The sequence below is a fragment of the Apodemus sylvaticus genome, chromosome 20 (genome assembly GCF_947179515.1).
Source record: "Apodemus sylvaticus chromosome 20, mApoSyl1.1, whole genome shotgun sequence".
NCBI lineage: Eukaryota > Metazoa > Chordata > Mammalia > Rodentia > Muridae > Apodemus > Apodemus sylvaticus.
Window position 1 is genome coordinate 41,645,439 of NC_067491.1, and position 26,835 is coordinate 41,672,273.

The 26,835-nt window shown below is 43.1% G+C and overlaps 2 protein-coding genes across 2 annotated transcripts in view; one reads left to right on the forward strand and one right to left on the reverse strand.

Moving 5' to 3' along the window:
• The first annotated feature begins 9,719 nt into the window (after window positions 1-9,719).
• Window positions 9,720-15,594, forward strand: Snrpf (small nuclear ribonucleoprotein polypeptide F). The gene is made up of 4 exons (XM_052165511.1): window positions 9,720-9,855; window positions 11,295-11,420; window positions 14,867-14,931; window positions 15,459-15,594. The coding sequence occupies exons 1-4, from the start codon at window positions 9,853-9,855 to the stop codon at window positions 15,523-15,525; spliced, it is 261 nt and encodes an 86-aa protein (XP_052021471.1). The 5' UTR covers window positions 9,720-9,852; the 3' UTR covers window positions 15,526-15,594.
• A 918-nt stretch (window positions 15,595-16,512) lies between these two features.
• Ccdc38 (coiled-coil domain containing 38) overlaps window positions 16,513-26,835 on the reverse strand; it is a 41,666-nt gene continuing 31,343 nt past the window's right edge. The window contains exons 12-16 of the mRNA XM_052165508.1: window positions 26,051-26,202; window positions 24,143-24,278; window positions 18,979-19,184; window positions 17,257-17,350; window positions 16,513-16,626 (exon numbers count right to left, since the gene is read on the reverse strand). Coding sequence (XP_052021468.1) covers window positions 16,513-16,626; window positions 17,257-17,350; window positions 18,979-19,184; window positions 24,143-24,278; window positions 26,051-26,202 — 702 coding nt within the window. The remainder of the gene's footprint in view (window positions 16,627-17,256; window positions 17,351-18,978; window positions 19,185-24,142; window positions 24,279-26,050; window positions 26,203-26,835) is intronic.

Sequence of the window (26,835 nt, forward strand, 5' to 3'; positions counted from 1 at the left end):
GATATATAATCAGTTAATCTTGATCAGTTCTTGTTGGCATCCTTGATGTACTATATTTCCAGTTCTTCAACTGCATGCATGCATGCCTGACAAGGTTGTAAACCCTGCTGCATTGCATACAGTGTGAAAAAAACAGTGTCTACCCTCCCTACCTTATGCAGGTGTAGAAAATAAAGGATTATCTGTCAAAACAAAAACAAAAACAAAAAAGGAAAACAAAAAGAATCTCACTACTTTAACTGAAATGTTAGCTTATTTTAGGGCCTTTGTATAAGCTATTTATATAATTAAAAGCATGGCTAAGAAAGCCATGGAAGTTTTTCATTTAAATCTTTTTTTTTCCGGTTATTAATTTAGATGATCTGGAATACTATTATACTAAAGCTGGAAAGAGTTCTAGGATTATATAAGTCATCCTTTCACTTGGCCAATACCAAAGTCCTGGGGAGGAGAAGGACTTAATAAAGATGCAACAGTCAGAGTTTAATTGTCCCCAGAATTGCTGTAATTATAATAAAGAGAACAGGAAGATGATGGAATGCGTGTCATTAGAGAGAAGTGGGGTCTGTTAGAGAGAGGTCCAATTTCTGGTCTTCCTGACCAGAAAGTCAGGAGGAGGGAGTTGGGGGAAGGGCTGACTAAAGACAAGGTATGTGGGAAGATGGCTCAGTGGTTAAGAGCGTGGCTGCTCTTGTATAGCTCCTGGGTTTGGTTTCTATCACCCATATCAGGTGACTCACAACAGCCTGGAACTACATCTCCAGGGGATCTGATACCTTTGTCTGGCTCCATGGGAACCTGAACATTCATGGCATATATGGGGCACATAGACATTTACACATTAAAAAAATGAAAAAAAACTAAAAACAAAACAAACAACAACAAAACCAACCCAACCCACCAAAGTATTTATGAGCACGTCAAAAGGAAACCCACCACTTTGTATGCTGCCTTAAAAGCTAATAAAAAAATATTGCCTGGAAACTAGTAGAAAGGAATAATAGAGCCTGACATATGCAGAGGTGGATGCTCACAGCTAACCATTGAACTGAACACAGGGACTCCTTAGAGAAAGGACTGAAGGAGCTGAAGGGGTTTGCAACTCTATAGAAAGAACAACACTATCAAACAACCAGACCCCCCCCCCAAGCTCCCAGGTACTAAACCACCAACCAAGGAGTACACATGGAGGGACCCATGGCTCAAGCCATATATGTAGCAGAGGATGGCCTTGTCGGGCATCAATGGGAGGAGAGGCCCTTGGTCCTGTGAATGTTCGATGCCCCAGTGTAGGGGAATGCAAGAGCAGGGAGGCAGGAGTGGGTGAGTGGGTGGGGGCACACCCTCATAGAAACAGGAGGAGGGGAGATGGGATGGGGGTTTCTAGGGAAGAAATTGGGAAAGGGGGTACCATTTGAAATGTAAATAAATAAAATATCCAATAAAAATGAAACACACAGCAAAAGAAAGAAAAATACAAACATTATAGAGTATCCTCGTGTAATCCTAGACTGTACCTACTTCATCCTGAGATTACCAAGCTTAAACCTATATGCGATGTTCTTGGACCAAAGTCTGGACAACTGGGACACAATCTAAACATAGGAGGGGGAGCGTGAATTTTCTAGGCAATAGGAATATTTCTCTATTGTAATCTCAAAGGATTCCTTCCATAACTGTGGTCCACAGTTATCAAAATGTCATTAGCCCTATGTGGCTGAACTGATAAGACTCTAAACAAAGCAATGCTTTATCAAGTTTTACAGGACGTATTTTCCTTCCCTCAATTTTAGGTTCTTCTAAGACTACATATGAACACAACCACATTGATAGTAATGATAGATTGGCTAAGGAATACCTCTATGAAATAATACTTGTATGTGATACATTACAAGCCATTTTTAACATATTTGCAGATAGTTTTAATTTCATGAAAAAGATATGACACCAAAATACATAACAGGATCCTAATGATATTGAATAAAATAAGAGTGCTTTGGCTGGAAAGATGACTCCGTGGCTGAGAGCACTGACAGCTCTTCCAGGGGACCTGGGTCTGATTCCCAGGACGACATGTTACCTCACAACTGTGTGTAACTTTGAGGAAAAGAGAATCTGACACCCTCTTCTGGCTTCCACAGGCTCAAAGCCTGTGTGTGAAGACTTGAGTTTGAAGGCTACATGAAATCCTGGGGACAGTTTTCTTTGTAGTGTATTGCCATCTGAAATTATCTTAACTTTTGCATCAGTACACCTGATGCAAAATACTTTCAACTCCTCTTTCACTTGTTCCTTTCTCTGCCTGTCCCCATGGTCACACTCAAAGCAAATTGATTAATGAAGCCTTCAGTACCAACCCTTTGCTGGAATGCTCTTAGGAAAATGACCAATGGCTCCAACATTGCCTAATCCGATGAACAGTGAGTCACCAACCACGTCCTCATCTGTCTTGAGTTAGCAGCAGTCTCTGATGGGGAAACTCATGTTCTCATAGGAACTGGGACTCGAACCTGGGTCCCCCCCAAAAGGATGGCCAGTGTTCATGACAGCAACACAGCAAATGACTGTGGTGTCCAGCGAATGGCAGAACCAGTTCTTAAGTCCCTGGATTGCAAGAAGAGATGTGCTAAGTGTTGGGGTTCAGACCTGGGACAAGCAGCTGAGACGCCTATTTAACATACCAAAGAAGACCTGGCCTCTGGGTTCTCCCAGCATCCTTCAGGCCCTACCTGTTACAGACATGGCTTGCATACCCTGAGCTCTACCCTGAACTCTCCAGCCCAAGGGCTGGGGGCTTCCCCTTTCCCAGAAGCTCTTCCCTGTATAATCAGACATTTCTCTCTCTGTCTCTCTGTCTCTCTGTCTCTCTCTGTCTCTCTCTGTCTCTCTCTGTCTCTCTCTGTCTCTCTCTGTGTGTGTGTGTGTGTGTCTCTCTCTCCCTCCCTCCCTCCCTCCCTCTCTCCCTCTCTCTCTATGTGCATGCCCCCCCATGGCAATTTCCCTAGTCCTGTTCCTTGGAAATAATGAACCCCCTCCAGCTACCCCCAATAAACCTGCCTTTGTATTTTTAATTTATCTTGAATAGACTTATTTTGTTGTAGGATAAAACCTATTATTAAGATAGAAGTGTTTTTTTTTTTAAAAAAAAGATTTTATTTATTTATTATATGTAAGTACACTTTAGCTGTCTTTAGACACTCCAGAAGAGGGCGTCAGATCTTATTACAGATGTTTGTGAGCCACCATGTGGTTGCTGGGATTTGAACTCGGGACTTCTAGAAGAGCAGTCAGTGCTCTTATCCACTGACCCATCTCTCCGGCCCCAAGATGGAAGTGCTTTGCTTTTTCCACTTATATGCTCTACTCTTTAGCATGTCTATATAGAATTCTCTAGATCAGAGCTGAACCTAATTATTCCTTTCTCTTTTTTTACATGTTTACCCAGTCACTCCATATTGGTAAGTGTAACACATTCCCTTGGCTAGACCCACAAGCGAGCAGAGGGCCACACAAACCTGGCAGGAGTCTACAGGCAGACAAGTCCTCCACAGGCCTGGTACCTCCAGGACACGTTTACCTTGGGGTGGCACGAACTTCAAACTCTGCTCTAGAAGCAGCCTTGCCTGCTTCTACCACGTTGGGAAGAGTCTTGTGGATGGAGCGGGATTAGTCTGCACGTGGGCGCCAGTTACTCATCCAGGTCACATTCCAGTGCAGGGGACAACAGCTGCCCAGAACTGCAAGTCCTTGGAGAGGGGACAAGAAGAAGCCACCAGGCCCAGCCAGTTAGTTGCCAAGACACCCACAGAGCTCTAGAAGGGTCAACCAGCAGACATTCCTGTTTGCCTCGCCGTGGTCAGTCAAGGTGCATCATTCATTCATGCATCATTCCTTCCTCTTGGAACTTTTATGAATAGCCCTTATAATGGCAGGCAGGACTGGGGGAATAACACTTGATGAATACATAAAAAATTAAGGAGAAAAACAGCTTCTTTTGGTGTTTCAAAATATGAATGTTTATACACCTTTAATCCCAGCATCTGGGAGTCAGGCAGGTAGATTTCTGTGAGTTGCAAGGCCAGTCTGATCTACAGAGTGAGTTTGAATACAGCCAAGGCTACACAGAGAAACCTTATCTTGAAACAAACAATCCAAAAAAAACCCAAACAAACAAGCAAACACATGCTACACAGAGAAACTCTGGCTTGAAAAAAGTCCCAAGTAAATAATAAATATGTTTCAACTGACTAAATCTGACTAGACCAGTGGTTCGAAACCTGAGGACTACAACTCCACAGGATCACATATCAGATGTCCTGCATATCAGATATTTACATTATGATTCATAACTAGCCAAATTATACTTATGAAGTAGCAATGAAATAATTTCATGGTTGGGGGTCACCACAACATGAGGAAATGCATTAAAGGGTCACAGCATTAGGAAGGTTGAGAACCACTGCTCTAGACTTTGGGTGGTAGATTGTTAGCCTATGTTTATGAATGAGGAATTCAGTCAGAAAGCCCAGAGCCATGGATCTGGGGTCCTACACTTACCCATGACATTCAACCACCTTTAATAGAACACAGGCATGCGTGCTTCTGAAAGCCGCACACAGATATGGATGAACAGGAAATGTATATACACATATTTAATCTTTCCAGACTGGTATTGAAAGTAGTAAACCAAGACACAACCTGAGTGTTCAACAAGTAAGGTATAATCCTAATAACAAATATTATTCAACCATTAAGATAACGCTATACCGTGGGAAAGAGTGTAATCTAGCGCCCGGAAGGCCGAGGCAAGAATTGGATGCCATCCTGGTCTATGTACTAAGAGAGAGGAAAGTTGGGATGTGGGTGGGGAGAATATTCTGCTAGGTGTTGCGGAATGTCTAGTACCAGGCACAAAAGAATTCATGAACAAAATCTTCTCCTGGATGGAGTTCGGTGGTCCACGGGGCAGGAGGAAACACTACAACAACTCGTTTCAGGATGCTGGCGATGGGTGGTCAACCGGAGTTACTAAGCATCAACATCCGACTTGGTATAGATCCTCATTTTGTCTTGCCGTCCAGGAGATGACAGATATCTGCGACAAGAGGAGATGAAGAACTTGAGTAGAAAGCTTCAGTTTTGAAAACTGTATTCACTGGAGACACTTGAGGTGGGGAGACCGTGTGGTGCAGGGGATTGTGGGAGAACTCGTTGTGTTATGTTGTGTTGGGCTTCAAGTGCAGCTGTGCAGGACAGATTCTCAGTTGGAGGGTTACTTAACTGAGAACCCAGTATCATTTTACTACAAACTCAGCACCGCCACCGTGTGGATACACGACAAAGAACCCAACTGAGTTTAAGGTCAGAATGTCAGCTAAGTTGGTTCAGGGTCTCTTTACCATCAAAGGTTTGTGTTAGTTATCATCTTCCTAAACCCAACTCTAACTTAGAAAATAAAATCAATTTATTGATAATTTGTTCTCCCATTTTTATAAATCAAGATACGTGCTACTCAAAACTTCTGACCAGACCTATAATAACCAACCAGCATTTACATTTTGAGCTGATTTTATTCTAATAAAAAGCAAAGAAGCATCAGGAGTGTATACAGTCTCTATTAAAATAAATGCACAGTGTGCCATATTTTTGCTTGTTAAAAATGAAAATAGTTTCAAGGCTTCAATACAACCAGCAAGGTGGTTGAGGATCAGGGTCTTTGTTATAAACAGTCTCCTGTCTGTGTTAAGACAACTGAACTGAATCCCTTAGGGAATACCTGGCTTCTTCTTCTTCTTCTTCTTCTTCTTCTTCTTCCTTCCTTCCTTCCTTCCTTCCTTCCTTCCTTCCTTCCTTCCTTCCTTTTTTTTTTTTTTTTTTTTGCTTTTCACAATAGGGAAAGAAGTTGCTTCTAGCAACTACTAGACAGAGGGAGGTTGGGGACACCGCTGAAGAGTAGACAACACTCACAATAAGAATCTTGAGGGGAAGACAGGGATGGCTCACCAGAAATCTTCAGCACCCATGTAAATAGCCAGGTACGGCTGTGCATGCCTGTAACCCCAGGGCTGTGGAGACTGGAGGACCACGGGGCCTTACTGGTCCCCTAGCCTAGCTCCCAGCTCAGTGAGGGACTCTGTCTCAAAGGAACGGGTGGAAAGTGACAGAGCAGGATTCCCAAATGACCCTTTTCTTGTCTCCATATGTGTGTGCTAGCACCCACACATACACATGTACCTCAACCCATGACACACAAACACACACCCCAAACCCAAAGCATACACACACATGCCTAAACACAGAGCCACACACCAAAAACAATAACACATACAGATACCTAAATCCATAACACACACCTTAACCCATAACACATATATACAAATACACACACAAATACACATACACACAAATAACCCATAACATAGACACATACACGCACTACACACACATACCCCTAAATCCATAATACACGTGTGTACATACACATGGGTACACACACACACACTAAACTACTTGACTCAAAATAATACAAAGAGGTTGAAAACCATGATCTAGTCTAACCTTTCCACTGTGTGAGTGAAGCAAATGAGACTTGAAGGAGTGAGATGACTTCTTAGATTTTAGTTTATTAACTCTATCTTCAAAGGTTCCAGAGACACAACATACAAAAATGTATGCAAGAACTGAGTGGGTATTTCTTCAAAGAACCACTGCCCCGATGGTCAGCAAATGTGAGAAGGGACGCAGAACAGTGCTGCTTGTTAGGCAGGCTTGAGGCAAAACCACAATGAGCTACCAACCACGTTAGACTGCAAGGTGGCTCAGATTGGTGCTAACACAGGTACATCCTGGCGATTTCACAGCTGAACGGGCTCTCGGGAGGCAGCCCAGTGCAGTGTGATATTCCAATGCTTGAGCAAGGCAGGCATGGTATGCACACAGGAGCTGGCCCAATGTGGGAAGCTTCTACTTGAGGTGGCATTGCTGATCATGCCGGTCAAGGGTCCTAGGTACAGGAACTAGATCCTTGAGGTCAGGCCTTGGGACTGTGTATTTTGTCCCTAGCACTTTCTATATCTCTCAGCTTCATGGCTGGCACGAGGTGAGAAACGTCTTTCACCATACACTCTTGGTGCCATGAAGTGTACCTTACTGCAGAGGCCTAAAGGATGGAAAAAGCTGACTGACTGTGGACTGAAATTCTGAAAGCTGTGAGCCAAAATAAACCTTTGCTCTGTGCTTTAAAAGTTTATTTTGTCGAAATGGTGGAAAGCCACAGCAACAGTCACATGTCCTATTAAGTACCTTATAACTGTGTTCTTTCATATCATCTTTTGCTCCCTCATACACTGCTTTTTCTATGACCTTTGCATCTAAGCACAAATTGTGTGTCACCTCAGGTCTTCGCAGTCTCGTCTGTCTCCTAGATCTTGGTTACAAATGGGACAGCAGAATCCTCTTCAGTGACCGGCTTATTCAGTGAGGTCTCAAGTTCCTCCTCCTGAACCTGACCCCCAAGGCTCCTTCTGCCACATCAGGGCACTCCTGCTAAACTGTAAATGTGGGGTCTGATTTCTGAGTTGCCACCTTAGTAATGAGGTGGGAACTCTCCACAGGGCATTAGGAGGCAAGAAGGGGACTGATGTGCAGGCAAACAACCCCCCAATCTCTCTCTGTCTCTGTCTGTCTCTGTCTGTCTCTGTCTGTCGGTCTCTCTCTCTGATGCTCTCCACTACCTGTTCCACAAAGCCTGTGCAGATATTGTCACATATCACTATGCAACTAGTTTTGTCTCTGTGAAGTAGCAGGACAGGCTCAAAACCATATAGCATATGCATATATGTCTCTCATTCAGAACCATAAACCCTATACCATATGAATCTCCTTCCTCTCACTCAAAACCACAAACCCTGTAGCATCTGTGTCTCCTTCTCCCTTGTCTTTATGCCTCATTCATCACCCGGAGATTCTATCTGCCAATAAAGTGTTTTCACTTAAATCTTTCTTTAGAGCAATGGTTCTCAACCTTCCAAATCGCTGTGACTCTTTAAGACAGTTCCTCGTGTTGTGAGACCTCCAGTCATAAAATTATTTTTGTTGCTGCTTTGTAACCATCACCTTGCCTTGTTGTGAACCATAATGCAAAATATCTCATATGCAGGATATCTGCTATATGACCCCTGGGAAAGGGTCCTAAGGGGTGGTGACCCACAGCTTGAACTATGCTGTGGCAATCCACAGGTTGAGACCTGTGCTTTAGAGTCTGTTTTCTAAAGATGCTGGGGCTTAGAAGTTGGGGAACTATAGATCAGGGGAACTGAAACACCTCTTCTGTGTGTTTGGACTTGTAGAAGTATTGTAGAGATTTTGGACCTTGCTACTGGTACATTGCTGAATCTTGTAACTTTTGGTTTCCCCCATAAAGCTGGGAGACAAATGTTCAGTCTGTCTTGGTTTTATTACTTATCTCTCCTTGTGCATTTTACAAGGCACTCTTGGTCCTTTGCAGAATACAGCAAATAGCTCATTAAAAGCAGAAAAATACTAACATGAATCTGCTTGGAGTCTAATTCCTGGTATTTCATCACCTACAGTCTTTAGATGTCAGACTAGGTATCCCCAGAGTTGTGAATTTAAAATGTATGAATTTATCAATGCTGACTGAATAAGTAGAGCATATTTGAGTGCCAGGACCAGTACCATGGAAAAATCAAAGCTAAGATTGTGGTCTGATCAAAATGTATCTGAGACTAGAGACATACTTTTTCTCATGTTTTAGATTTTACTTTATCATGTTTTGTCTGCATGTGTGTATGTACACCACGGGAGAGCCTAGTGCCCACAGAAGTCAAGAGAGAGAGGTGGATCTCCCGCACATGAAGTTTTGGATGGTTGTGAATCACCATGTGGGGATGAGATTCGAACTAGATCTTTGCACGAGCAAGAAGTCCTCTCCTCCACTGAGCCAACACCCCAGAAAGTGTCGGCCTACTTCAATAATATAAACAACAGTCTTTAAGCCTAAGCCAACCTCAAATCTCCAGTTACTTGGGGAGTCCATGCCCCAAGTTTAAAAAAAAAGTTAAATTCATATGGGGTTAGAACTACCATATCCCAAACTCAACTGACTTTCAACTTCATTAAGATCCACTTGGGTGCTTTTCACTAGCACTCACGTAGTCCTGCTTCCCCCAGTTTCCTTGAAAAAAAAAAAAAAGAAAGAAAGAAAAGAAAGAAGGAAGGAAGGAAGGAAGGAAGGAAGGAAGGAAGGAAGGAAGGAAGGAAGGAAAGAAAGAAAGAAAGAAAGAAAGAAAGAAAGAAAGAAAGAAAGAAAGAAAGAAAGAAAGAAAGAAAGAAAGAAAGAAAGAAAGAAGAAAAACAGCCGTAAAAGGGGGCCGTGCCAGAAGTGCTCCCCAAGTGCTGGATCTATGAGAGGATGAGCAGGGATCTCCAGAACCCGATCTCGTTCTCTCAGATGAAGGACAGACTAAACCTTCACTGGCTAAAGAACATGTCTGTTCTCAGGGGAACTTAGCTTCTTCTTGTCCGGAAGCAAAGAAATGGGGTGGCTCAATAGCTCCCAGTTCGAACTTGCGCAGTAGGCACAAGCACAAGCGCCTGACCTCTCGTTACTAGGAGACGGTACCGCCATCTCCTCCAATCAGCAAGCGCGTCTTTGGTGGCCAATCCCAGAAGTCGAGACACCTAGGCGGGAGGTGAAAGGTCACGCCACCTTTTGGCGGCCATTTCTTTCAGCGCCGGTCGGTTCAGTGTCGCGGCAGCTGCTCCAGTCACGAGGGGCGGGCAGCGGCGGGGTCGGCGGCTACTGGGGTGCAGCGCTCGCGGGTGTTCGCGATGGTAAGGAGGATGAGCACCGCGGGGCTAGAGGACGGGTTGCCTCGCGGGGCTTGCCGCCCGCTGCGCCTTCCATTCATCCACAAGAGGCACCGCGCGGCTGGCGGCTCGCTCCTCCTCCCGGTTTCGGAGGCCTTGCGGCGCGCGCATTGGAGCCCTTCCCTTCCCCGCGATCTCCAGCCGCCTTTCCCCGTTTTGTTTGTCCCGGAGCCTGAAGTGTAGCCTAGTTTGGGACCACAGGGTAGGGGTAAACCGAAGCGAGTTTTCACTTTCTGCTTAGCACGCTCCACAGTGCGCCTTCCTTCCTTGATGTTGACAATCAGTTTCTGGAACAGAAAGCCCAGGCAACCCTTCCATTCATTTAACAGTGTTTTTAGGCGCCAGGAAGGTGGGGTGCTAATGCAGACCCTGCATTTTCTCAGGTGTGGGATGTAGGCCACAGTCAGATAACAACAAAAATAAGCAATTGCAAGTAGTGGTGATTGCCAAGCGGGAAGCTGACAGCATGCACCGAGAGGCGCATTGATGAGTTATAACGCTGTGGAGGAGCGCCCTTCTCCGGAAGGTGGCATTTAACCAGAAATCTAGGTGACAGAGCAGGTGGAAGAGTATTTCGCACACGAGCTCTTAACTAGAAAGTAGGTTTGTCCAGTTGGAAATGACAAGAATTCATCGCTACTTGCAAGAATACTGGTTGTGGAATAAGCCTGGGACCTCAGCGCCTCTTAGGAAGTATAAGGCTTTGTTAAGTGCAGTTAGAGACCATTGGAGCCTTCTTTTAAGCCAAGCTATTACATGACTTGATAAGTGCTTTACAAATAGTGGTTGCTTTGTGGATGATAAATTATAGGCGGTGTAAATTTGGCTTCTCGTTTAGACCCTGTGATTCTTTAGACCCTAAGATTCTTTGGGTGAAATATGGGTAGACTGGGGTGTGGGGGAAGTTATGAATTTAAAGGGAATACTTTTTTGCAGAATAAACTCGATATGATTGCATTAAGAGGCCCTTTCGCTGACAATACTGAATTCTATTTTATGTCTGCAGAGATCACCTTGTACCTTTACCTTATTCCTTTAGAACTTGGATAGCGAGTACGATGTAGGTATGTGGGGCTTTTGTCGTTTGGGCAGTGCATGAGATCAAACCAGTGATTTAAGCATCCTGGGCCAGTGCTCTGCCATTGTGCTACACGCTTGCCCCACCCCCACTGTCACTCAGTGTTCAATCGCATAATTCATATTTTTGTTTCCGTCACTGGCCTATGAAGTTGACTGAATGGGTATTTAGATTCCTCTCAGACACTCTCCAAGTTAGGAAGTGACGATGAATCATAGTTTACCCTACTTTGATGCCATAAATTCTTGATTGGTGTTTCAGTAGAGTGTGGGTGGTAGGAGCTGAGCTAAGCAAAAATTAAATGCTGCCTTTGTTTTTTATGCAGAGTTTACCCCTCAATCCCAAGCCTTTTCTCAATGGACTGACAGGAAAGCCGGTGATGGTGAAACTTAAGTGGGGCATGGAGTACAAGGGCTACCTGGTCTCCGTTGATGGCTACATGAACATGCAGGTAAGCTAAGGAGCATAGGTCAGGAGCCGTAAAGCTCGGTTTCTGCTGTCACCTTACTCCTCAGAAGTCTACTGTGACTGGTGAGAACACACACAGTTAAACTGACAACAGAAAGCGGGGTCAGGATTAAAGTGTGAACCAGGGGGGGATGCTGAAACATCATGTTCTTCAGAGTACTTACCCCAGAAACCAGTCGACTTCACTGTGGCAACCAAAGAGGGCGCCTTGACATTTGGTCTCTAAGACCAGAAGGGAAAACTAGTTTATAACAGAACACAAAACTTCCCAGCGCTTCCTTCTTCAAAGATCTTTTTCAAGGGGAAATTTTAAAATGTTTTAATGAATTTAAAGACGCATCATGAAAGTAATTCACTATAAGCGTTTTTCCGTAGAGCAGACCAAGAGGACTGATGATGGACTATGTCTCTGAGCTTCCTTGAGTCAGTCTTTTCCTTTGTAATAGAAGGTGACCTAGAGTGTGTCTGTGTAGGCAATAGCACTGTGCTGCAGTGGCGTTCGTGCTCACAAGCGGAACTCTGAACCTATTAAAAAATGTGCCTATTACCTGGACACGTGTAATCCAGTCCCACGCTTGAGTGGTGTGTCGCTCTGAGTTCATCTATTCTTGGAACATCATGTAAATGTATTAGAGATTCAGCTAACTTCAGATCAAAAATTCTTTTCACTTTTTTCGAGAACTCACTCTGTAGACCAGGCTGGTCTCGAACTTAGAAATCCGCCTGCCTCTGCCTCCCAAGTGCTGGGATTAAAGGCGTGCACCACCACCGCCCAGCTCAGATCAAAAATTTTTAAGAGAAATTATATCTATGCTCAAGATATACAAACCTTTGGTTTTCTCCACCATACTGGGTTATGATTAGTCTGGAAATTAGGTGAAGGACATTAGGCTCTATACAGATACTCTGCTATTGGAAACAGGGAGCTCCAACTCCTTGGTCCTCCGAGAGGCCCTGGAGGAGCAAACCCCCATGAATACCTTGGGATCAGCTTTTTGTCCTGCTGTCTGGTTTCATTTTCAGGATTCATTGATATTATAAAGTATCAGAAGTTATTTCTTTTTCAGGACTGAATAGTATCCTGTTATATGACTATAACACACTTTAGTCTGTTCAGTTGTTTTGGTTTTTTGTTTGTCTGTTTTAACATTGTTTTACATATGTGAGTACACTGTCACTCTCCTTAGGCACACAGAAGATGGCATCAGATCTCATTACAGATAATTGTGAGCCACCATGTGCTTGCTTGGAATTGAACTCTGGACTTCTAGACGAGTAGTCAGTAGTTTTAATCACTGAGCTACCTCTCCAACCCGTCAGCCCAGTTTCTTAACTTCTAAAGATCAAGCCCAGAGCTTTGTGCATGCCATATGCAAGCAGTCTACCACTGAGCTACATTGTCAGCTTGTTCATTCATTTTTATTTCTAGTGTTTAATTTTATTTTTGGCTGTCTTGCCAGCAAGTATGTCAGTGTACATACTCAGATCCACCTGCCTCTGCCTCCTAGGTGTTTGGATTAAAGGCATGTGCCACTTTGCCTGTTATTAATTTTGTGTTTAGTTGTAGTTTCTGCTCAGGTATTAAAGGTTACTTTGGTGGATAGATCAACCAGAAATCCAGCTAATGAGAATACTGAGAGATTTGGTGTGGGAAATTCTTGAAACAAGTTATTTACAAAGGCTATAGAAAAGTCTGGAAACTCCCTGTGGTGGTGAATATAATGTGGATTAGTGATGAGAGTTCAATTTTATGAATACACCGAAAGCCACAGAACGTGTGATTTAAGTTTTGTTCCATCCCTGTCACTTGGTGTGATAGAGGTAAAAAGATCAGAAATTAAAACACTGCCCTCATTTCGCAGGGAATTGCAAGCCAGCGTGGAATACATGAAACCCTGTAGAGGAAAATAAACCACCTAATAGTTGATCTTGCAGTTAATGTAGCGTCCCTGAGGTATAAAATGCATCTCCAAGTGAGCCCAGTTTCTGAATTGCTTCAGTCAGCCAAAATGTATTGTCTGTTTGGTACCATGAATATAACAGTGAACAAAACAACATCTATATCCTTGAGCTTGTTCCAGGGGTGGGAGATGGTTACAGATAATTAGGGATAATGCACAGTACAGCAGTAAAGCAAAACCAAGGTTATGGTGTGCAGTACTGAACAGCCTAGCCCCCAAAGAGACCTTGGGCGTATAGGGCAAAATCATCTCCATTGGAAGGAACAGCAGATGCAAAGCTTTGTCCACAGGGTGTGCTTGACTTGAGGTACAGCAAGAAGGCCAGAGTAGGAGGTTTGGAATGGCAGGCACTGAGAGCCTTTCAGCAGTAAGGAGGCCTTTGAATTTAGTAAGCACTAAGCTTTGGGGCATTAGTGTAGATAAAACTTAGAAGCCATTTAAGTGTTAGGGACATGTCAAAATTAATTACTTATGCTGGGTGGTGATGATACACACCGTAAATCCCAGCAATCAGGAGCAGAGGCAGGCGAATCTCAGAGTTCTAGGACAGCCAGGGCTACACAGAGAAACCCTTTCTCAAAAAAAAAAGAAAAGAAAAAGAAAGAAAGGAAAATATATATATATATATACCCGCACACACACAAGTACATTACTTCTGATAGGAATTATATACAAAGTAATCTCACAAACATTTGTTCTAATGACATGTTCTCTGGTACCTTTGTTTTCTTCCGGAGAAACAACAGCTCGTATGTCTTAACTGCTTTATGCCAGGCAGCCACCCCACCTTTCTTTTTCTTGTCCACTGCCTGCTTATGAAAGAAGCTTTCTTATCTTGTTCTTCCTTTGGTGACCCCATATGGCACTTGTGGAGATATTTTAATTATAAGAATGATAGCTAAAGATTTTTAATTTAAACTTCGAATAGAGTTCGCCAAAGTAACCCTAAGTAACCCTAATCGTTCTTGATTCCCCCCAAGCCCCCATTGAGTACATGAGATTTTTAAAAATCTTACTTTTTTGGTGTGGTTGTTGGCTAATATGTATTATCCATAGCTTTTGTACACCCATTTGAACAAGTTAATGCGATACATAATGTTTTGCTCTAAGAAAAGTTAATGTATCGTTCTTTAGAATTGAATTTTCAGAAAACTTAAGAATTATAGCTTACTCATAAACAGGCTTTCTTCTTCGAGACACTTTGATATCAGATAGAAATAACATCTAGAAGGCTTAACAATTTTGAAATGAGCTTTATTATACATTAGTTCTATGCCAATGCACGTCTTAATGAATATATGAAACCCAAGATACAAGACTGATAGAAAGCTACTCTTGTCATTACTATTTAGGGTCCAGCGTGAGGTGTTGGTGAGGAGCAGCCTCAGTTGCTGGGCTCTCCCCGAGTGCGGATGCTGCACTCTTCCCTCCTGTGCACTTACACTAATATCTTTCTTTTTATCTAAAGCTTGCAAATACAGAAGAATACATCGATGGGGCATTGTCTGGACATCTGGGTGAAGTTCTAATAAGGTAACACTTTTTTGTGTGTGTGAAAGGAGTTACTAAGCAACCTCAAAAATATCTGGTGAAATAAATTAGTCCTTTAGTTTGGGGGGTTACTTTAAAAAAAATATTTAGCAGTACTCTACAATTAGGCTCAGAAGCCTTTTAAATCGCTAATGTGCTGGAAGATTTCAGTGTATGTTTGAGGTTTTCCTACTGTTGATCTATATTTCCTGGCTCTCAGCTGTAAGCTATTTCAGTGTCCTGGGTTACAGGGACTAACCCTGATTTGAATTTTAGTTGAGTCCAGCTGCTAAGGATTTCTGTTGTATTCACTGTCCAGTGTCAGCAACCACCTACATTCTAAGATATCCTAGAAATGGATTGTGCTGATGGTGGTAAATGTGTGCAGTGTGCTTTTAGAGCATCTGTATGGGACTAACGGGAAGAGCGGTGGGCTGAGTTCAGCGCCCAGTCTGACAGTGGAGCAGTGATGATTTGATTGTGCATGGGTTCTGAGTGCAGCTCAGAATGGACTGTGTTTTCTGTTACAGGTGTAATAATGTCCTCTATATCAGAGGTGTTGAAGAGGAGGAGGAAGATGGGGAAATGAGAGAATAGCATCTTGAGGGTTTTTTTTTTTATATATATGTATTTCTATACAATAAAGATTTGGGTTTTTTTTTTCAACTTGACTTGTGGACTATTTATATGCAGACATATGCAAAGTGCGAATGTTGAAACAATGGATAGATAATTCTTAGAACTAATGTTTTAATTAAAAGCCACCCAATTTCATTAAAGAGGACTCGTTTTTTGTAATCCCACTGCTGGCTTATTTAATTTTTTCTATAAAGGATGATTCTACGCTTTAGAATTTTTCTTAAGGTGAGTTTCAGCTCTTGTAATTATATTAACTGAGACCTCTTAAAAGCAGCTGTGTTGTTTAAAGTTTCCAAAACACTTTTAACATGCATAAAGTTAAACATTTTCTTAGTATTAATATATATTAATAAATTATGTTATTTCTATATTGATATAGACTAAATAATGTGTATATTGTAGCTAAGTCAAAACATGAAAATTGAAATAATTATGGAGATAGAGCATAATACAAATTGATATTTAGGCTGAAGATATATGGTCTTGTTCACTTAAAAGTTTTCTGATAAGGTTTTCAGAGCTTAATGTGAAATAAAATCAGTCTCATGATTGTTCTGAGACCATAGACTTACTAGTTTTTAAGTTTTAAGCCTATCCATATTTTAAGAATAATACATTTTAAAAATGTATGTTCAAAGCTGTGAACTTCCTTATTGCTTTAGAAAATATGATTAAAATTCTCATGCTTAGAGGGAGGACATTCTACTGTAAGTCCTGTTTCATGTTATACCAATAGATTGACTTTGGATATATGTCTCCAACAGAGACCACCTAAAGTACAATATTGCTTAGCTCATGGAATGGCACTAATGAGTAATAAAGAGTTTTAGCAGAAAACAGTTGCCATTCTAAAGGTCTACTGCGTTCCTGGAATTTGTTAGGACAGTATTGTATCACTGAAAGCCAACATCCTTATAAAACATTTGCTGATCTTCACGATCCTTTTCAACTAAAAAAATACTCTTCCTCCTGTGATTTTGCTCTTGTATCACCGACTAAAAGGAGCTCATGCTTGTTAGCAGATTGAGGTTTCGAACGGTAGATAAGTCGTCTTCCCAACTGAAATGAGAAAAAATAATGTTCTTTAGCTTAACTTTTCTTTAACTGTATGTATGTCAATATTTACTAGAATTTTTACATGAATCAAATGTTTTAAACTGGTAAATACAGTTACAGGAGGTAGTTATATCCTAGTAGATGTCCAACACGCTTGGCAAGTTCCCCATCGTATATAGGAGGCAGCAGCTAGCTTTTGTGGTTAGTGGAAAGATTTGCACAAAGTCACTAAGCAGCATGTGGCTCGTGATATGGTTGTCCCAGTACGTAGCATTGGATGCTAACATTGCATTTCTCAGTGCTGTGCCTGAGCTTTCTCCCAGGATTACAAGAGGGTGCTTTGTTGAGCCAATTTTGAGAAAACCATTTTAAACCTCAGTGTTCTTGGATTTTGGAAGTGTTTGCATCAGGAAGGTCCAGAAACCTGTAATTCATACCTGTCCCTTCCACGCAGGGGATTCTCCCTTCGCTTTCTGTTTGGCAGTTACAGGTAAAGTTTTTGTAACTTAGGCATGTGGATAAGGGAAGTACTGTATTCTTTTGTCATGAGTGCCTCAGAAGGGACACAGCCTCTCTGGGAGGACAGTTCTCTTGTGGGACTGGAACAGGGACCTGTTCATGTAGAACACAAACCTTCTTCTTGGGCTGGGCCACTGCTCTTTCCAGAGCAGCTTTTAGCCGCTCCTCCTGGTGTCTCTGCTTCTCCTTCATCTTCTCTTCACGCAGCCTGTCAGAGGTGAAGAGGGAAGTTATCAGAAGTTCTGTAGTCATCTACATGGTGATTGTTTGGAAATGAACTATCCAAATATAAGATCTCCTTGATGATGATGGCTTTTGAATATTTGGCCAATGGTGAGACATTTGATTTCAGTTCTCAGCCACCTCCTTGAGCTGCCGAAGTATACACATCGCCTTAGTGGATTGACACAGACTACTGAGATCATTTTGAATTATGTCTTCAACTTAAGAGCAGTGCAAGCCATTTCTGTCTTTTAGTGTAAGCACTGGCACACACAAGGCAGTGATGACTTACGGACCCATGTAGCTGCGTCCCAGTGTTTTCAAGGAGTAGTAGTATCTCCTGAACCCTTTTTGTGCATAACTGGGTGCTTTGTTAGGTACCATTAAACCAAGCAGTTAATCTGTGGGTCACGACCCCTTTATGGTCAAATGACCTTTTCACAAGGCTCACATATCAGATGTCCTGCATCATATCAGATACTTAACTAGCAAAGTTACAGTTATAAAGTAGCAATAAAAATATTTTATGGTTGGGGACACCACAATGTGAAAAACTATAAAGGCTTGGATCATTAGGAAAGTTTAGAACCACTGTTCCAAACCTGGGAGGAAAAAGTTCCTCTAAAAACTAACTGGATACATATTACTGTTGAAAACAAATAATAATTGCACTCTCTGGTACTGTAAGAAACCTGAGGTCATTTGGAAGGAGTCATCCTTGGCTTAGATAAGTCTGCTCAATGTTCTATAAGAGCTGTCTGAGTGACCTTCATTTTTACATGAGAAATAATATCTTCCCTGCATCAGTAATGTAACAATATTAATGGCTACTATCTTTCAAGCATGTTCAGTGATTTTACATTGTTAATTTAATACATCATTCCTATAAAGTAATTGTATCTTGTGACTTTTTTTTAAACATAGTGAAATAGACTAGACAGGTGGCCCCTCCCTCCAGGTGGCAGTAGCTGTAGCGGAAGGGCAGGCAGGTAGGCTTCATGGCCACGCCCGGAGCCACAGTGCTCATCTGCCTCTCTAGTTCGCTTCACAAGAGAGAACATGAACATCACTTATAAGCTTTGCCCACATGTCATGTGGTAGCAGCAACCATGTCATAGTGATAATCGTTCCAGACAAAATGCCTATAAAGAGGTCACTTGGAGAAATCTGCAGGGGTGAGGTTTCAGGGATGACAGTCATGTAAGATCTGAGGAAATAAATGAGTGGAGGTGTGAGTACTAGCTAAATGTCACGTAGTGTCGCCTAAGTGTTGCCATTCCTTTATAGACCGAGTCACCCATGGTCATCTAAGGACAGGCCCTTCACAGAGCAGTTCCTTTACATGACAACCCCTAAGAAATGTTCATATGGCTTGAGACCACTCCTTCTTCCCCCTCAGCCATCCTAATTGGGTCACAGTGCCCGTTACCTACAGTAACAATAACACTTATTTCCTCAGGACATCCTCTCTGGGAGGGCGGGCTGAGTGGACTCCTCCACTGCATCCCCATTCTGCGCTGCTTGCCACACAGTGATGGCTAACAGTTGAGTGGGATTTATGCAGACTAAGCCACTAAGCATTTCACTAGGAGACTGAGGAGACTGTCACAGTACTTTTGCCGTCGCTCCTTCTGTTTGATCCTTTCAATCGCTTCCACATTTTCTTTGGGAATAGATTCAATGAGGTCACTCAGCTCCACCAGGCGGGACTCTACTTTGACCAGTTTTTGAACTGCATTCAAGCTGCCGACCTCAGCATCTCCAATGCAGACTCTGTATACTTGATTAATTTTTCTGCTAAGTGAGTCTATCAGCTTTTCCTGAGTGCAAGAAAAAAAGCAGAAAATATTCCATCACTATATGGGGGCTCACTGTCAGTAAATGCAAAATTCCATTCTACTGTTACAGAGCAAAGCTCTTTAAGCATCATCATCTTCATCATCGTCATCTAGTGCTGGGGATAGAACCCAGGACCTAATGCATGGTAAGCAAATATTCTGCCACTGGGCTATACCCCACCTGCTCCTTAAATGCTTCAAATGACATCACTGAGAATGGGTAGCAGGGGATATTTGCTTTGTAATTTATAGTCAGATCATTATTATAGTGACACCTTGGATTGTATTCAAATATATACAGTATACATAAACATGTGTATAAAAGTAATTATAAGACAGTATCTTTTGGCTTGAATGGTTTTGTTGACCAGATTCTCTAAATGTTCCAAGTGTAGACAGCATACACGTTTCAAATCACTTTGCACCACCAATGGCATAATGTGTGCTCCCCCACCCCATATTTATTGTTGAAAAGCCTATAATGCTACATGATAGTATTTGCATATGTGCCAAGTCCCCTTGAGAGGGGACTAGAGGGCAGGGACTACTGCTTATGTTACTGTGCACACCTAAAACAGTGCCTTACACACAGCTACACACTTAATAAATGTTTGCTGAATAAATGAGTGCCTTCTTTCAGAGAAATGTGTGTACAAGCAAACAGATTCCTAGGCTGACCAAGCAGCCTTTTAGGAGTTTGATTTTTTTGAGATCTCCATGGGGGAGCCATCGATGTAAATCTAATCTAAGGAAAACTTAGGCCGACGTCCGCCAATCCCTGTACCTCGACACTTCGATGTTTTACTTGATTTTGCAGTCTCTTGAGCTGGTAGATTATGTATTTCGGGAGATGAAAGGGGTCATCCGATTTCGCCTTTGGCTGTCTGATATTCGACAAGAGGAACTCAATAAACTTCTCAGCAAAGTAAATCGATTTCCATGAAGGCTCCTGCCTCATGATAAACTGCTTCTGCTCAAGAAGATGAGAATCACCATCAAGTCAAGAAAAACCCACCCAAGGCCGATCGATGTGACTCCACTGGGAGATCCATCCTGGAACCATAGAGGCCTCTGGCCGCCATCACTCAAAGCCAACCAAGGTCCTCGGCTTGTCGCCCCACCATGTGCTTTAGCAGATGTTCCAAAGATCCTGTTTAATACAAAGCTCCTACTTTCTCACTTTCTAAATACTTACTTTAATTTTCATTTATATTAAAAGAACAGTCCTTTTCTTTAAAAAACTAAAACTTAGAGAAATATAAAACAATTCAAAAGGAAACCATAAGCTCGCTGTGAGGTCTCCAGCACAGCGCTTGTTTTGTTTCCTATTCATAGACCCCACATTTCTTCCTAGAGACAGCTAAAGGGCAGACATGAAAAGGGAAAAAGTGGACGCACACCACCAGGGGGCAGCACACGGCACGGTAAAGAGAAGAAGAGAATCAGAGTCTCGGTAGAAGTGTGGCTCATGTCTATAATCCCAGAGGACCCTGCAATACCACTCCTGGGCATATACCCAGAGGATTCCCCAGCATGCAGTAAGGACACATGCTCCACTATGTTCATAGCAGCCCTATTTATAACAGCCAGAAGCTGGAAAGAACCCAGATGTCCCTCAATGGAGGAATGGATACAGAAAATGTGGTATATTTACACAATGGAATACTACTCAGCAATTAAAAACAATGAATTCATGAAATTCTTAGGCAAATGGTTGGATCTGGAAAATATCCTAAGTGAGGTAACCCAATCACAAAAGAACATACATGGAACACAGTCACTGATTAAGTGGATATTAGCTCAGAAGCTCTGAATACCCAAGACACAATTCACATATCAAATGATTCACAAGAAGAAGGAAGGAGAGGGCCCTGGTCCTGGAAAGGCTTGATCCAGCATTGTAGGGGATTACCCAGACAGAGAAGTAGGAGGGGGTTGATTGGAGAACGGGCAGAGGGAAGAAGGCTTATGGGACCTTTGGGGAGGGGGGAAACCGGGAAAGAGAAAATGATTTGGAATGTAAACAAAGAATATAGAAAATTTTAAATTATAAAAAAAAATTCTAGCACATGGGCTGGGACAGTGATCGTCACAAGTGTGGGACAGCTTGGGATAGGCCAACTGGGTTATATTTTTTTCTGGAAAGAAGAAAAGTTATCTTGCCCTAAAGTGCATGGGAATTTCAAGTATTTAATACTTGCTTTAAGAAGAACTGGTAGTGCTGGGCGGTGGTGGTGCACGCCTGTAATCCCAGCACTCTGGGAGGCAGAGGCAGGTGGATTTCTGAGTTTGAGGCCAGCCTGGTCTACAGAGTTCCAGGACAGTCAGGGCTACACAGAGAAACCCTGTCTCGAAAAAAAATCCAAAAAAAAGGAAAAACTGGTAGGAACATGTCTTTTTTGATGGGAAAAGACTTGAACACAGAGTTAGGGATGGACAGATGGAGACTTTAGATGGTGTATTTTTCTTTTTTGTCTTTTAAGATCCCTCATCAAACAAGAGAGAGAGCTGCAAGCTGAAAATTTTAAGATTGTGAACTAAGAAGGAAGTGATAGCATTCTAGGAAAATGAGTTTGAGTTCCTAGTCTAAGACAGCTAAAGGGCAAAGAATTCCAGAATAAGGCCAACCTGAGACAGGACAGGTGTGCAGATGGGGTCCTTTAAGCTGCCACTAGAGGACGGCTCAGACCACAGCAGGCTGAGTTCACCAGGGCCAGTGGGCAGGAAGATGAATCCAAGATTGGGTACCAGGGTAACTTAGGTGTCTGTCAACACTGCGCGGGACCTGATGGGACCAGAGCAGTATTTCAAACTAGAGGGTTGGCTGGATGTACGTTTGTCACCACGTGTTGATCTTTCCATTACGATTCAAAACAGCAAAATTCCAGTTAGGAAGTAGCAACGGGAATAGCTTCTGGTTAGGGAGCACCACACCATGAGGAGCTGTATTAATGGGTCACAGCACCAGGAAGGTTGGGGACCACTGCTTTAGTGCTTGTCTGGCGTGCCTTGAGCCAGCCCAGAACTGCATGGAACTGGGTGTGGTAGTATGTGCTTGTGATCCCAGCCTCAGACAGGAGGTGCAGGAGATCGTCAAGGTCATCCTCAGCTACATAGTGAGTTTGAAGCCAGCTTTGGATAATGAGGTTCTGCCCAACAGCAATAACCCTCAAAGAAAACACTTGTTGTTTTTCCATTTTTTTCCTCCCTCCATATGCCATTCTTCATGTTCTTAGAAAAACAAAGGTTATTAACCCCATGCTCTAGAGTGTGCCTGCAACTTGTACAAATTTATACATGTGATCATTAGTTTATGGAAATCTTAAGGAATTTTTTAATCAATTCTGTGTTCTCTGGGCATTGAGCCCTGGGCCTTTCACAAACTATATTCTCCCTTCTCTTGGTTGACTCAAAGTTTAAAAGTAATGAAGATGCCCTCCCCCCCATACTTGCCCTAAAACTGAGATTAGAGTGGTTTGGTTGTGGTGTGGATACCATTAGATAACAAAGATAATTTATCTTTTATTTGACAGGGTGGCCAGCTTCAGAATTATTTAAGAGTTGGATAGAAACAATACAAGTGTCCATCAGATGCATGTCAATGAGTCAGTAAACAAAGTACGAATGGGATATGATTCAACAAAAATTTACGCCAAAAAAAAATACACGCCATGGCCTAAATGAACCCAAAGAACATTATGCTTTGTGACATAAGCTAGACATTAAAAGATGCATAGTGCTCAAGTCTACTTATATGAGCTATGCAGAACTAAGAGGTGAACTCAGACAAAGAGCAGATACTGAGCAGTGAAGAGACAGGGAGTTTGTGTTAAGTGAGCGGGTGGCTCTTCTTGTACAAGATGAAATTTGGTTGCAAAAGAATGTAAACATATTTAACACCACCAAACTGTACATTCAAATAAAAATGGTTAAGATGTTCAACTTTATGCTTAAGCGGTGATGGAAGAGTTCTGGCAATAGACCCTGCTGGCAGTTGTGCTACGTGAAGATGCTTAATACCATTGAATTGCACACTCGGGATGGTTAGATGGTAGAGTTCTTGTGTAGTGTACCGTTGCTTAAAAGAAACGGTTGGTTAAAAACAAAAACGAAGAACTGAACTGTTACAATCCACACATTTCCTGCCACAGCTTTTGCTTTTAGTAACTCTGCCTGTCTGTAGGTAGGGAAGGATGGTCATCTGCTTCCTAACGCAGCCTCTGTCTAAAAGTCAAGTTCCCAGCCATAAATGTGATGTTAGCCCCAACATGGTGGCTTTGGATTCGCATTCCACTTGAGGTTTTTCCAAGAAACCAGTGGTGGTTGGAGTTTCTTGTGGATCTGAAAACTAACCTGATCATTCATTCAACAAACATTTATTGAGCACTGACACTCAAGGGAGCACTGAACTGAGCTCACTAACAAGAAGTTAGGATGGTCCCTGTGTGGATGCAGCTAGGAGAAGCGAACCTGTCAATAAAATAAGGGTATTAGGATGTGTCACGGGTGCTTGTTAGGAGACAAGCCAATCTATTTAGGCCCAAAGAAATTGATACATATTCTAGACTCAGTACTTGGGCCAATTTTCCATTCAGTGGTAAGTGTGTATGTTCACTGCATGTTCTGTTATTGAGTGGTCACATGAATTGCCACCAAACCGATTAAAGGCCGTGAACTATATCACACATCACACATCAACAAAGAAGGGCCATTTGAAATAACTAGAACATTTCACCTGAACCCCAAAGTCAATCTAAATCTCTAGGAAATTGATTCTTTCATACTCTTTCATATTGACAAAATAATTCCACACTGGTTTTCCACACCCTGTCAACAATGTATGGATTGCCCTAACTCTCCCCGTGTCAAGTGCTCAGCACCCAGGGAGACCAGATCATTACCAGGAGACAAAGCAAAGTTACCACAGGCCGAGGATGTACCTGAGCGTCGGAATTGAATTCTCCAAAACTGAAGAGCCTGGACCTCAGCTCCAACTCCGCTGCCTTCTCCTCCTCTCGCTCACAGCTCACTCTGAGCATGTGCTTGTGCTCCAGCAGGAAGGAGATGTTGTTGTTTCTATTGCAAAGGAAGGAAGGGACCCTTGTCTGTAACTCCGAGCTGAGGCCCTCAGCCCTCGTGCTGGGCACACGACAGTACCTGACACCCAGCAGCCACAAAGCGAGTCAGCGTGTGATAACATGGCCAAAGTGCACACATGCATTTGTCACGCGTGAGAGAAGGCAGGTGGAGAGGTAGGGGGAGGTGGGAGTGAGGGGAAGACGGAGGGAGAGGGAGGGGGAGGTGGGAGTGAGGGGAAGACGGAGGGAGAGGGAGGGAGAGGTGGGAGTGAGGGGAAGACGGAGGGAGAGGGACGGAGAGAAAAAGGAAGAGAGGGAGAAAGAAGGGGAGGAAGAGGGCCTCTGCTCACCATGCAAGCAAACAGATCAAGAGAACAACTTCAGGTTTCAATCCTCATTTTTCACCTTGTTTGAGAAAGGTGAAAATGTTCTTCCTTCTTCCAAAATGTTTGTGTGTTTGTGTGTGTGGGGGGGGGGGGGGCTTGGAGGGGTGGATGCTATGGCCTATGTGGAAGTCACAGCTTGGAGGACTTGGATCTCTCCTGCTACCGTGAAGATCCCAGGGACTGAACTCTACCTTGGCAGCCAGATCCTTTCCCCACTGAAGCATTTCAGTGGCCTGGGGTTCTGTTTTGGCTAATGCCAGACTGTCTGACCAGTGACCTGGACAGTCTCTTGTCTCTGCCTCCTATTAGGAGCACTGGGCTTACAGGTGTGCACTACTGTGTCTGGCTTTTGTGCAGGTTCTGGGATTCAAACTCAAGTCTTCCTGCTTGGTCTATAATTGTTTTATCCCCTGAGGCAGCTCTCAGGCCAAGGTCAAGTCAAATAAAATGCAGGTTTTAATTTCCATTAGAACAAAGACTCTAAACAGAAAGTAGTCAAGTGTAGCCCATCAGGACCCCAAGCTGTGTGGCTCTAGTGGAAGTGTCCTCAGATCTGGCTGATCACCACAATAGCCTCAGGTTCAGGGAAAATGGATGTGCCTGCCTAGCTTGCTGTCTTCAGATTCTTGTCTTAAAAAGTCCTCCAGGGAGAGATTTGGACATGGATCGCTTTCCCGTCTAACATGTCCACCCTGTCTAGAGGATCATGGCCTGGCCACCACACACTCAGGAACACAGATTCCTGTGAAGAAATCAGGAACTTGCCTTCTGGGCAAATTCATTGGTTCTGAAGTTTAACTGTAGTTTAACCTAATTGCTTAAAAAGGTTGCCATCTTTTGACCCAGACAACTGTTCCAAAGAAGCCTACAGTTTATAAACAGATAAATACACAGCTGTATTCTTTATAACCTGAAGCTCTCCTCAAAACTGTAATCTCAGGACAGAGGTAACCTGTGACTCTGGTCCCCTCTGCGCTAGCCCTGCTGTGCCGATACATTACAGACCGGTGCAGTATTTTAAATCACAGAGAGACACTTTGCTGAGATTCACACCCACGGAGATTGCCTTCGTGACCCTTCGATCTAGGTAAGTGACAGGTACGTAAGTGACAGCTGGGCAATGCCTGTCCCAGAGCCAAAGGAAGCAAAAGGTGTCATGTTAACCCGTCCAGCTAGGAGAGTGCTTCAAGAGCAAGAGGAAGCAGGAGGAACGTTAAACTCAAACCAAGCTAGTCTGTCCAGACGTGAATTCTTCCTTTGTATCCATCATGCAAATCGTTATTAATTAAAACCCCAGCCTGCACCCAGAGAGGAGCCATCACGAGTGGTTAGATTCGGTTCTCTGGTTAGTGACTGTTGCCTAGGAGTCAGTTGCCCCACTCACATCTTGTCCTGTATGAATCTTTCTCTTTTGTTGACATCTTCGAGATTCTCATCCACGTCTTGGGAATACTGGACCAAGGTGAGGTTCTGCTCTTCCAGCTCCGTGAGGACCTGAAGTAACTCCTCTGGCTCCTTGAAATAAATCTCTGGCATCTAGTCAATCAACAGTGAAGAGAAAATACGTTCACGTGACTTGTCTAGACAGTAGAGGTAGGGAGCTGTCACTCATCCACTCTCCACCCATGTGGCAGGCTACTTGAGGTCAACTTTTAAGGAGGGACTATTTGTTATCGCCTTGGGACTATAGGAGGTGTACAGTGGCAGAGTACCTGGTGTCGGGATCACATGATGGAGGCCACTTCACTATAACCAAGAGGTAAAGAGAAGACACCAGGGGTCTGCAGATGTCACGAGGTCTGCAGCGGTGACCCCACCCTCCCAGCAGTAGCTGGGGACCACACTTGGAACACAAGAGGTTTTGGAAATGTTGCGAGTCTACACAACAGTTTGGAGGATGAGGGAGGCAGAGAGAATTGTGAGGAAACCTTGTTCCCAGGGAGGGATGGGAAATTGAAAGGAATGGTTTGGGGTATGGGGAAAGATGGGGATACCAAAGAGGAAAAGAGGAAGGGGAGAAAGGAGAAGGGCTTTATTAGAAGTGGAGGGCAGGAAGGGGGGGAGGAAAGATGAGAGGGGGAGATAGGAGCCTGATGGAGGGCCATTTCCTCCCAAGGCTAATTATTTGATACGTCCTGGCTTTTTAAGAATATTACCTTAAGTAAGCAT

Excerpts from the sequence above, each read along its gene's own strand:
- Snrpf (XM_052165511.1), top strand. Across the intron at positions 11,421-14,866 it reads ATGGCTACATGAACATGCAG|CTTGCAAATACAGAAGAATA; the intron begins GTAAGCTAAGGA and ends TTTTATCTAAAG. Across the intron at positions 14,932-15,458 it reads CTGGGTGAAGTTCTAATAAG|GTGTAATAATGTCCTCTATA; the intron begins GTAACACTTTTT and ends TTTCTGTTACAG.